The sequence below is a fragment of the Canis lupus genome, chromosome 26 (genome assembly GCF_011100685.1).
Source record: "Canis lupus familiaris isolate Mischka breed German Shepherd chromosome 26, alternate assembly UU_Cfam_GSD_1.0, whole genome shotgun sequence".
In the NCBI taxonomy this organism is placed as follows: Eukaryota; Metazoa; Chordata; class Mammalia; order Carnivora; family Canidae; genus Canis; species Canis lupus.
In genome coordinates, this window is record NC_049247.1 from 20145014 (window position 1) to 20157806 (window position 12793).

General features: G+C 45.0%; 1 protein-coding gene across 2 annotated transcripts in view; it reads left to right on the forward strand.

The window, feature by feature from the left end:
- MYO18B (myosin XVIIIB) overlaps positions 1-12793 on the forward strand; it is a 255617-nt gene that overhangs the window by 218702 nt on the left and 24122 nt on the right. For both annotated transcript variants that reach the window (XM_038575488.1, XM_038575489.1), the window contains exons 41-42: positions 7804-7845; positions 9269-9406. In XM_038575488.1, coding sequence (XP_038431416.1) covers positions 7804-7845; positions 9269-9406 — 180 coding nt within the window. The remainder of the gene's footprint in view (positions 1-7803; positions 7846-9268; positions 9407-12793) is intronic.

The window sequence follows — 12793 nt, forward strand, 5'->3', positions numbered from 1 at the left end:
ACCCTGACCTCACCCTCATCTCGATAAGAGGTAACTTTATCTCTTTCCACTCCAGCTGACAAGCCCCCTACTCGCTCATCCAGCTTTTCTGAGTTCCAGACCTTGGGACCCCAGGAATCCTATCTGAACTTAGCTTCCTGCCTGCATTTTCATGATCTTCTGTCTCAGCAGGACTTGGTCCTGGCCCTCTGCCCTGTAACCTGGATTTGAAATAGATGCAGAGCAGAGATTTCACCCATAGCACGCAAATAGGGAGAGATGGGCAGGTGATGGGGATTGCCTACAAAGAAGTCTCGACACATTTTGAAGAATTAATATTGCACAAACTTTGTTCTCTGGCCACACTGCAATTAAAATGATCCTCATCAATAGAAGGAAATCCATGCCTTGCTGGGCTACAGAGGCGCCGTCTGGAGCAGAGCTCCAGCTCCTACCCTGGTGCCAGCCTGTCCTCTTCCCCATCCTGATGGCAACACGCTGTACTTCCTTCATAATTGTCTTGTCACCTGGGGTACGTAGTTTGGATGGGAGCCTGAGGGATTTGTGGAGGTACCTCTCCAAACTGAGCTCTCAATTAGGATTCACACCCACCCTGGGGGAGAGAGAAGGAGAGAGAGAGAGAGAGAGAGTGTGTGTGTGTGTGTGTGTGTGTGTGTTGCTTCTGCTGGAGGTAAGGTTCTTTAAGAGACTTGTTCAAATTATGAAAAGTCACATTTCCCCATGTTGGGAATTAGATCCGAGTGTAACAGGCCTTCCAGGCTGGAAACGTGGTTACGTGCTCAGAAAGCCAGGTGGCCCATGCGGTGACATTTAAACACGTGCCATTCCTGCACTCGGGCTCTGTGCTGTGACTTAGATCGGGGCATCAACCTTCGCAGATTAATGGGGAAATGCTTTAAGCTGTTCCCCCAGAGCCTGGAGCATGCTCATTACTCATGGAGGAAGGGATGTGTCAGTTGACAGCCCCATCTATTCCTGGCCCCAGGGTCTGTGGCTGCTCTGCCTGGCACCTTTCTGGGGATCTGGGGTAGGGTGGCAGGCAGCGTGGAGAGATCAGTGGATGACTTCTGACTTCTAGGTCAGCTGAGAATGTACCAATTCCAGCTGGCCCGGTCAGAGACCAATGCTCTTGAAAGGTGTCTCTTGTGCTGTGTTGCATGTAAGTTACATGTTTCTCGACATACATCTTTCTAACTGGGCTAAAATTAGGCTGCAGCAGCATAAGTAGGAAGATGTGGGTCTCACCACAGATGGCAGCTGCCACTGAGGGCCTAATTCTGGGTTGATTTATTTATTAGTGGGCCCAGGCTCTGGCCAGACTGTAAAGGTTCCTGTTACATAAAAGGACAGACTTTGGAACTGCTCACATTCCTCTTCCTAAAACGCCCTTATCTTCTGATTTGCAATCCCTGAGCTCCCGCCTCGAGTAATAAGCCTGCCTTAGGCCTTAGATGCTTTAGCATCTCTTCATTACCCTGAGAAGCTTGATACCCCATTCCCAGTGAAGACACGTAACCTAGTGATGCCACAGAAGCCACCTGACTTCCAAGTGTCCTTCTAGCTTGGGAGGCCTGGATACTCGGCTGATGGGGGTCATGAGGAGTCAGGGCTCCAACCTATTTTTACCCACTCCTGCCTTATAGGAAATGATGGTAATCGGGATAAGAGGTAGTCTCTGCTGAGAGCTGACTGTGTGCTGGGCTACGCAAACTGCTTGCTTTGCAGACACTTTCCTCACAACTTTTTAAGATTGGTGCCCAACTTACGGACTGGGACACTGGAGTCAAATAAGTCAAGGAGCTGGCTTGGGCTCACACAGCAGTGATGGGGCTGTGATGATTTCTAGGCTGACCCCACCACCCACACTTCCAATGAGCAAGCTCTGCCGTTGTATTTGACATACCCCATCTTCCTCTTTTATCTTGTCAAACTCTTTGCTCTTAGCCAAGTAACTGACCTGTCACTCTGGTGCATGTGTGTCTGTCACTGTGACAGGGGGCCAGTGCATTCTTGTGTTACTTCCCAGGCAATGTGGGCATTTAGGCTGGAATTGCCTGACAAAGACACACGCAAAAACAATACAATAGAAGACATCTAATTAGTTATCTTGCTTATCAACAAGGCCCTGTCCACAAATGCCTGGCACAAGTTCTTTTTTTTTTTTTTAAGATTTTATTTATTTATTCATGAGAGACATAGACAGAGGCATACAGGCAGAGGGAGAAGCAGGCTCCATGCAGGGAGCGCAATGTGGGACTCGATCCCGGGACTCCAGGATCACACCCTCAACATGCCAAACTGTTGAGCCACCCAGGGATCCCCCTGGCACAAGTTCTTTAAAAGCCACACGTACCAAGGTGAGAGAGAGAACCACTGATAGGTCGGGAGACAGGGTTCTGTTTTGGACATACCACCAAATAGACCTAGACCAGGTCATCTGCACTTCCAGAGCCATTACTTGCCCAGTCAACACATTAAAACCATCATCATCATCATCACCATCAATATTCGCCTTCCACGTTAAGACAGAAGGTAACAGTAAGAAATAGGCAAACATGGAGCTTGCAACCCAGAGACTCTTCACAGGGTTAAAGGGTAAGTGGATTTCAAATTCCCTCTTAAGTAAAACCCTCCTTAAGTGTGGAACCCACCAGCACAAACTCCTATAGAAAATTCTAGCTTAGGGTAACCTGGATGGCTCAGTTGGTTAAGCATCTGCCTTCAGCTCAGGTCAAGGAAAAAGAAAATTCTAGCTTAGGATGGAGTCCTAAGGAGCCAAAAGTGCAGGGTCAGACCTCCCTACTCAGTCTCTCTCCCTGACCCCTTGGGAGCCTCCGTGAGGTCTCTCAGAACACAAGGGCTCTATAGACTGTGCTGCACAAACTCCAGTTATCTGCCAGGACCAATAATCCGTGACTTGTAAAAAGTCACCCTGGAGGGTGATTTCTACCCATCTGGTTCAATGAGTTTCAGGATCACACAGAACAAAACTCCTGTTTCTGCCTGAAAACCTTTCTCCTCTCCCTATCCCCAAGCTGTAGACCACCACAGGGTAAAGCTGATAAGTGCCTCCTGCAATCTTTCAGACCATAAGGTATGATGTGGCTTCCTGAAACCCTTCTCAACCCAGACTCTTTATTTTATACATCCTCTGTGTTTTTGAGACCATCTAAAATGAAGGCTGGTACAGGGTGCAGGCCGGACACCACAATTGGCCAGGACGGTAATTCATCAAAAGTTGACAAGCGGAATGCCCAGCAGACCTTGACTTTAACCTCAGAAGGTCTGTGGAAATTCAATGACATGGGTTCACAGGCAAAAGCAACCAGCACACAGATTAAAATGTCTATAAAAAAGTAGGATTATTTTCAATAAGCTTCCGTACCTATATCTTTTTATTTCTCGTGGCTGGTTCTTTTCCAGAGTCATGGGCTTAGAAGGCATTATAATGATTGCTGATAATCTTATGCTCTTACAAGATTGCTTCTTGAGATTTTTCACCATTTTTTTCCCCACATGGTGATAAAAGGTATAACAGTCATTGGTAGAGCAGTGATGGTTCATGCCTGCTGTTTGCTTATTTCTCATAGAAATACTGGATCGGAAAATCCAGTTTTTTCTGTTAAGGTAGAAACCAGCACTGAGATGAGCAATTGTAACAGTCAGCGTCTGGCAGGAGCCAGAAGCATGCCCCAAAAGAGGGGGCCTGAAAAGGACCATTTACAGATATGGACCCAGTGTAGAGAAGCACCAGGGGTGGTACAGCACCAGGGGTAGTATTAATGCCTGGGAGAATGTAAAGAGGGCTGCCTGGCAGGAGGAGCTCTGGCTTTGGGTTGAGGGCTGGAGAACACAAGGAGAAGCAGGAGGGAGAATTCTGTTTTTCTTTCTTTCTTTCTTTCTTTCTTTCTTTCTTTCTTTCTTTCTTTCTTTCTTTCTTTCTTTCTTTCTTTCTTTCTTTTTTAGATTTTATTTATTCAGGAGAGACCTAGAGAGTGAGGCAGAGACACAGGCAGAGGGAGAAGCAGGCTCCCTGTGGGGAGACTGATGTAGGACTTGATCCCAGGACCCCCAGGATCATGACCTGAGCCAAAGGCAGAAGCTCAACCACTGAGCCACCCAGGTGCCCCAGGAGGGAGAATTCTAAGAGAATAAATACTCCAGCTTCTTCTCTTCCATCCTTCCCTCCAGCTGCCATCTGAGCTCCCTACTGGCCACACCCAAGGGGAGGTCACAGGTCAGGGAGCCCATGGATGTGGCCCAGATAGATCAGCCTCCTTGGCATCTGGCAAGGTGGGCAGCATGAAGTGGATGGAAAGGAATGGAGAGTAGACGTTGAACACAACTATACATCTCAAAGTGAACGGTTCTTTAGTCTGGGGTGAGGGGAGCGCCCTTTCAGAAGGGGACAGATTTAAACACTGAGTTCAGCCATGGGGCTGACACTCATTCAAGGGTGAATAGTGGGCACAGATTAACACCAGCAGGTGCTTTGATTAGGTGTGTTGTCCTGTAAAGACTTTCCTGGGTCAGGTTCAATTAAAGATTGTTGTTCAGTCAAATGAAGTGTGTCAGGGAGCACGCCTGGCTGCCCAGCAGAGAGAGTTTGTCTCCTATAGCGCTCAAGGCAAGTTGCCTTAGGACTATGGAGATGTGAAGTTGCCTGGACACCCACTAGGACCTGTGAGCACAGCCTCTTTTAATCCAGAGTCATGGAATCCTGGGGTGGGAAGCCCCCCCCCCACACACACACACACAACGTTTCCCAAATCCCATCCCTGTTGCAGCCAGCGTTTGCCTATCCTCTCTGTCTGTGGCCACAAGAAAACCTGTTCCTGTTCCCATACAACTAAGCCTCTCTATTTTTAAAGAGGAATGTCACACCATTTACAACTCAATAGCTTGGGCCACAGGTGTCTTCAGGTTTTTTTTCTTTCAATCAACACTCAGAAGGTTTAGCCCTATTCATTGGAACTACTCTGCCTCCAAGGGCCCTTGCCTACCACATCCTTAGTTTCTTTGGCTAGCTGGAACTAGTGTCCTTAGCCTGGGGTCAGTAGTTCACGGGAGGGGGTTTCCATGCATGAAGTCTAAATGATACCATGACATCTCAGGCATTGCCCCAAAATTTGAATCAGGATTTGTGCATTTGGAGAAGTAGAAGTGTACCTTCTAGATTCTTCACAAAAGATCCTCACCAATATGACTTAGGACTCCTGCTTTAGGGACAAGTATATCCTTTTCAGTGTATATAATCATCAAGCATCTAAGCTGGACAAGGCCTCAGCTCATTGGCCTAAACTCCTTAGATCACAGATGGGGAAACTGAGATCCCAAGCAGGAAAGAGGGTGGGAAAGGACCACACACACCGCAAGGCCTCTAGGGTTTGTTTGCCTTTTTCTCACTCTTCTATTCTGTCCACAACCCTAGCCCAGTAGAGCCTTAGAAAGACTCAGGTCACTAGCAGGATCAGACTTTGATCTACTCACGTGTTCTGCTCCAGTTCACAAAGTGTCATTTTTCAGTATTTTCAAATAGTTTGTTAAAAAGCTGCATCAAGACTTTGTGTTTAGATCCCCAAGAAGATTCAAGATCACTCACCAAAGACACTTTTGTCCTATTGCAGGGCTTTTTATTGGTGCCACAGCAAATTGTCACAAATTTGGTATCTTAAACCAACATGGATTTTATTATCTTGGAGTTGTGATGATTAGAAGCCCAACAAGAATCTCCCTGGCCTAGTCAAGGAGTCAGAAGGACTGTGTTCCTTCTGGAGACTCTAGGGGAGAATGCATTTTCTCACCTTTTCCATTTTGTAGAAGGTATCAACACACCTTGCCTTGCCACACTTCCATCTTCAGAGCCAGCAATGTTGCATCTGTGGCCATTCTACCGTAGCCATGTCTTCCTCTGACCAAACCTGGGGAGAGTTCCCTGCTTTGAAGGCTGTAAATGCATAGATTGGGCCACCCAAATAATCCAGGATAACTTCCCCATCTCAGGATCCTTAGCCTTAACCACATCTGCAGAGTCCCTTTTACTAGGTCAAGAAACATAGCTACAGGTTCTTGGGATTGAGGATTTGGATATTGACATCTCCGGGGGTGATTATTCTTCCACTCCGAGGCTCATTCACAAAAGTTGCTTTTGTTTTACTGTGGTAGTGGTGGTGGTGGGCTGGGGGGAGTCACATCAATCTTCTCTTTAAAGGGCTAGATAGTAAGTATGTTAGGCTTCGGGGGTCATATGATCTTTCTTGCAACTCCTCTGCTACTATAGAGCAAAAGCAGTCATGGGCAAAATGGAAATGAGTTAATGGGGCTGTATTTTAATGAAACTTTATTTATAAAAACATTGATAGGTTGGACTTGGCTCACAGCAGAAGTTCTCTGAATTCACAAAGCAGTATCTGAGAGAACTTCTGGTCTGGCCTGAACACTGGAGCCAAATGGATGAATAAGACATGTTTTTGGTTCAGGAGGGCTACTTGCTGTCCTGGTGGGGACAGACATGTCTGAATAGAAGCAAACAGGACAAACAGACCCTTGAGGGTAGGGACCAAGGAGCCACAGGTACAACCCTTGGAGAGGCAACCTGGCTTTCTTTCTTTCTTTCTTTCTTTCTTTCTTTCTTTCTTTCTTTCTTTCTTTCTTTCTTTCTTCTTTCTCTTTCAATATTTTACCTATTTATTCATGAGAGACACAGAGAAAGAGGCAGAGACACAGGCAGAGGGAGAATCAGGATCCCAGTGGGGAGTATGATACAGGACTCAATCTCAGGACCCCAGGATCACGACCTGAGCCAAAGGCACACCCTCAACCACTGAGCCACCCAGGTGCCCCATGACCAGGTTTTTTTTTTTTTTTTTTTAAGATTTTATTTATTTATTCATGAAAGACAGAGAGAGAGAGAGAGAGAGGCAGAGACACAGGCAGTGGGAGCCCAACATGGGACTCGATCCCAGGTCCCCAGGATCAGGCCCTGGGCTGAAGGCTGCACTAAACTGCTGAGCCACCCGGGCTACCCCATGACCAGGTTTTTAAGGAAGAAATTTCCCAGATTCCACACGAAGAATAAAACTGGGAGGCCCTGGCCTGTGAACCCAGGATTCAAATGAGGTCTTAGGCATCTGAGGTTGTGGTTTCACTGTCTACACCCACACACTGGGCAACTGCCTTTTGATGAAGAGCATGAGGTTAATAGCTCTTACAGACCTGGGATTCAAAGCTGTGTGATCTTAAGCAAAGGTGCCAGTTTCTTTGTTCACTAAATGGACAGAGGCAGGATGGTTAGATGAGATCGCAGGTAAAGCATATTTGTTGAATGAAGGGATGCTCCCTACAGAATAGCTACTACTGTAATTAGTCTCAGCATTTCCCAGAATGCCCTAGAAAGCTGGCCACCTGCCCTCTTGTCTGATTCGCTAGCACTCACAAAGAACATAAAGCAAATGCATGGCTTGTTGACAGTAATGGTGCTGTTAATAATAGCAGTAGTGGTTGTCCTAAAACAAGAGCAGTGATCATGGTTGTTTCCTTTTAATCAACACTATTTATTTGTGCCGAGATCTTTCTAGGGATTATCTTGCTTCACAGGAAGCATCTGCTCCACACCTCAGTCCTATTCGCAACCACATTTTACAAAGGAACGCAGGGGAGTCAGAGAAGGCAAGTGACTTGCCTGAGATCACACAGGAGCAAAGGTTGGAAGTGGAACTCAAACCTAAATATGTCTAACACCAAGGACTATGTTCTTTCCCGATAGCACAAGGATAACAGACTCTTTCTTGTGTCTCCTTCTAGTGTCCAGACAGCAGTGGACTACAGCAGTGGCAGAAAAGAGATGTAAGTTAACCCCAAATAGAACTGGGCAGTTGACATTGAAGCCAAGAATAAGCCCCTGGCTCTCTGTGTCCAGTGGGAACATCCACACCCACTTGGAGAATTACTAGCAATGTCTATGATAGCTCTGACTCCATGATCATAACATATAGCACTGGGGACATGTTATTGAACTGTGCAACTTATTCCAGACAGAAAGAAGCCTACCACTTGGCATGCCACCGACATCCTCAAATATCCTCAATGGCTCCCTATTGCCTCAGGATAGACTTTTCAGACTGACATTTGAGCCCCACACATATCTGACCCTTCCTTCCCTCTCTACCTGGGATTCCTGCTTTCCATATCATCCATGCCCTACCCATAGTTATGTGTATGCTGTTCCTTCCAGCTCAAATTCCTTTCTTCAGGCAGAAGAACAGGTGCTGACAGCACCCCGTTTTCTGGTTCTAGAGATAACCAACCTTCAAACAAGTTGTGGCTCAACTATCATTACTTAATGCCTTCCCTTATGCCTCCAAGAAGCAAATCAATGCTCCTTCCTTATTCTCCTTTTGGCATTAATAATTTGGCATTAATAATTTTGGCATTAATAATTTTGGCATTATTGCCAAATTGGTATTAATAATTTTCTTTTGGCATTAATAATTTTCTCCTTTATTTTGTGGTTATTTCTATAGATGTGTACTCCTCTAAGATGGAGTCTTGAGGACAGGGTCAATGTTGGATTCATATTTAAAGCTCCTTCCCATGTTGCCCGCCATAGAGTATTCTATAAACAAGCAAAAAAATTTATAGACAGACACAAGTATAGGTAGATATAGATACATATATTGATATACATATCAATATTGATATAGTTGTGTGAGTATATAAACCAGAATATAAAACCATTGTTGAGTACCCACATCAATGACAGGCCCACACAAGGCCTAATTTAAGAATTAGAGGATATAAAAGTTGTCTATCTACAAAGACATTCTGGTTAAGGCAGGCAAAGAGTTAAGATCTTCACACTTGGCATATTCCATGGACATTTTATTTGGTATAAAATTCAGTGCCAACTTTTACTCTAAAATCTGAGTTGCCTCAACATCTGTATTAGAGTACCTCTCTAAGGAAGAATGTGGTTAAGAGCATGGACATTGGAATCGGAGAGACCCGGATTTGTACTCCAGCTTCATCACTGACTAAGTGGATGACCTTGACAAGACCCAAGTTGGCCTCCTCAGATCCCATTACTCTCATCTATGTAATGGGGACAGAACTGGCTCCCATCTCTCAGGGATGGTGTTGTGAGCACTGATTGAGGTTATGCATGTACAGGTTGTAGCACATGCCTGGCTTATGCTTAGGGGTGAATATCTAGTTATTGCTGTTAGTGTGGTTGTCATTGTGCTGACAGCACCCTGTTTTCTGGTTCTAGAGATAATGTCTCCATCCTCAGTTCCCAGCCAGAGGGCAGTCTGCAGTCCTGGTTGAGTTGTACGCTGTCCCTGGCCACAGATACCATGAGGAGCCCCTCTCGACAGTCAGCCAGCAGCAGCCACATTCTCAGCCCCAGGTAAGATTATCTCTCTGCTGCCACTGGATGGGTGATAACTTGAAGAATGTGATGCCTTGAAGGTTGTTGTTCATGTCTTCCATTTTCTCCAGCTAAAGCAAGGATAAGCATGGCCTTGGACAGTTTGAGCTATAACCCTGCCACTTCTTAGCTGAATGACTTTAGGCAAGTCAATGATCCTCTCCAAGCCTTCATTTCCTCATTTGTGCAACAGGAAGTATAATTCTGTTTACTGCTCCAGTTGAAATGATGAGAACCTAATGCAACCCTCCCTAAAGCAGGTTTTCCCAATGATTTTTAAATAACATGTGGTGAAGATTTTTTAAATAACTGTGGATTTATTATAGTTGCCTTCTATCTAAAGCTAGTCATACTTATTTTCTGTTTATAGGTAGTTCTGTATTTCAATTTTTCTTTTGTAAACATATTCACTTTGGCATTTCTATATTTTGGGGTGTTCTTTTAATGGCAAATCAGTATGGAGACAGTTGGGCTGGATGATTTCTCCCTTAGAATTTTTAGCTTTGTTTTGAATGTCAAGGTTTTATATTTTCCCCATCACAGAGGGAGATGGATTCAGTTATGACCTAAGATAAACTCTTGCAAATCTGTAGGATTGCCAACAATAGGTTCCTCTGACAAACGGGCCTTGGGATCCACTCTTAGTTTAGGACTTAAATCCATCTTCACTCTTGTTTTTCAGCCAGCTTTGTTTCTCTCAGCTCATTTGGTTTTCCTTTTCAAGGGTGGCCTTCTTGTAATTAGGAGCTAATGGCCATAAATCAGAAGTTATGGATTAAGCAGATGCATAATTAAGATGAAATACATACTGCTTTTGTGATACCAGAAGAACCAGTGTGATAAAGTAGAAAGAAAAGTCACAGACTCAAGGAGCAAATGCAGACAACCCCATCCTGACTTGAAATGTGTTTGCTCTGAAGGAGGGGGATGCTGTCTCTACAAAAAGAAGGGAGTGGAAATTCATGCTAACCTTTTGGGCATATTCAGCAAATGGCAAATGTCTGATGCATGCCTGCAGATAATCTTAGGCTGAAAAATTTGATGTCGAAAATATCAAAGAGAGGCTCCAAGAGTGGGACTGCATCTGGGGAGTTAATTAAAGCAAGATTATCTGATTACTGCTCTTAATTAAAAACAAAAACCTATATGGAAAAAGAGCCACCTCTTCTGTGAACCCCAAAGGATGAGGGCTTTGTGCTCTCCTGATAAATACATACCCCCTGGTTTCCCCCATTAGCCAGTGTATAAGGCAGCAGAGGCAGAACCAGGGGTGGCCATAGCAGGATGTGAATGCTCATTAACATCATATCCAAGTTTCATAATTAGAATTGTACAGGCATACCTTGCTTTATCGTGTTCGCCGATTGCACTGTCAAATATTGTGTTTCTTACAAATTGGAGGTTTGTCAAGCAAGTCAATCAGTGCCATTTTTTCCAACAGCTCTTGCTCCGGCTCTCTGTGTCACATTTTGGTAATTCTTGCAATATTTCAAACTTTCTCCTTATTATATTTGTTATGATGAGCTGTGATCAATGATCTTTGATGTTGCTATTGTAATTATTCTGAGGCGTGACGAATAACACACCCATATGAGATGTTGAACTTAATCAGTAAATGTTGTATGTGTTCTGACTTCTCCACGACTAGCCATTCCCTCGTCTCTCTCCCTCTCCTCGGGCTTCCCTATTCCCTGAGGCACAACAATATTGAAATTAGGTCAAGGGGCACCTGCTTGGCTCAGTTGTCTAAGTGTCTGACTTTGGCTGAGGTCATGACCCTAGGGTCCTAGGATTGAGCCTCAGGCTCCCTGCTCAGCAGGGAGACTAGTCTGCTTCTCCCTCTCCTCTCGCCTGCTCATGCTCTCTCTCTCCCTCTCTATCAAATAAATAAAATCTTTTTAAAAAATAACTTAGGCCAATTAATAAACCTACAGTGGCCTCTAAGTGTTCAAGTGAAAGGAAGAGTCACACATCTCTCACTTTAAATCAAAAGCTAGAAATGATTCAGCTTCGTGAGGAAGGCACATCAAGAGCTGAAAGAGGCCAACAGCTAGGCCTCTTGTGCCAAACACTTAGCCAAGTTGTGGACACAAAGGAAGAGATCTTGACAGACATGACAAGTGCTACTCCAGGGAACACATGAATGATAAGGAAAGAAAACAGCCTTATTGCTGATCTGGAGAAAGTGTGAGTGGTCTGGATGGAAGCTCAAAACTGGCACAACACTCTCTTAAACCAAAGCCTAGTTACCAGAGCAAGGCCCTAATTCCCTTTAATTCTGTGAAGGCTGAGAGAGGTGAGGAGGCTACAGAAGAAACATTTGAAGCTAGCAGAGGTTGGCTCACGAGGAAAGGTTGGCTTTCTTAAGGAAAGAAGCCATCTCCATAACACAGAGCGCAAGGTGAAGCAGCAGGTGCTCATGGAGAAGCTGCAGTAAGTTCTCCAGAAGATCCAGTTAAGATCATTCACGAAGGTGGCCACACTAAACAACAGATTTCCAGTGTAGATGCAAGAGCCTACTACCAGAGGACTTCCATAGCTAGAGAGGAGAAGTCAGTGCCTGGCTTCAAAGCTTCAAAGGACAGGCTGACTCTCTTGGGAGGGGCTCATGCAGCTGGTGTCTGTGAGTGGAAGCTGGTGCTCACTTACCATTCTGAAAATCCCAGGGCCCTTAAGAATTATACTAAATCTATTCTTCCCATGCTCTATAAATGGAACAATAAAGCCAAAATGACAGTACATCTGTTTACAATAAGGCTGCCTGAATATTTCAAGCCCATTGTTGAGACCTGCTGCTCAGAAAAAAAAGAATGCCTTTCAGAATCACACTGCTCTTTGGCAGCACACCTGGTCACCCATGGGCTCTGATGGAGTGGAGACATGCAGGATTCATGATATTTCCATGCCTGCTAACACAGCATCCTTTCTGCAGCCCATGGACCAAGGAGTAATTTCAACTTTCAGATCTTATTATTTAAGAAATCCATTTGAAATGCTAGAGCCGCCAGAGATAGCGCGTCCTCTGATGTGTCTGGGCAAAGTAAATTGGAAACCTTCTGGAAAGGGCTCACCATTCAAGAGAACATTGAGAACACTCCTGATTCACTGGAGGGGTCAAAAGCGCAACATTAATGAGCGTGGAAGAGGTTGATTGCAACCTTCTTGGAGGACTTGGGGCAGTGAGATTTGGGGCAAGATTTCTGAACTTCTCCGTCTGTGTTTCTTTGGGAATCGATCTGGGTTGTTGTCAGGTTAATGAGATGATGCACAAATGTGTCTTCATTCAGACTGGCACCTAGAAGGAGCTCAAGAAAATTGGCTTTGTTGATGTTGGTATCTACTCAATGCCCCAAGGAAACCCAGGAG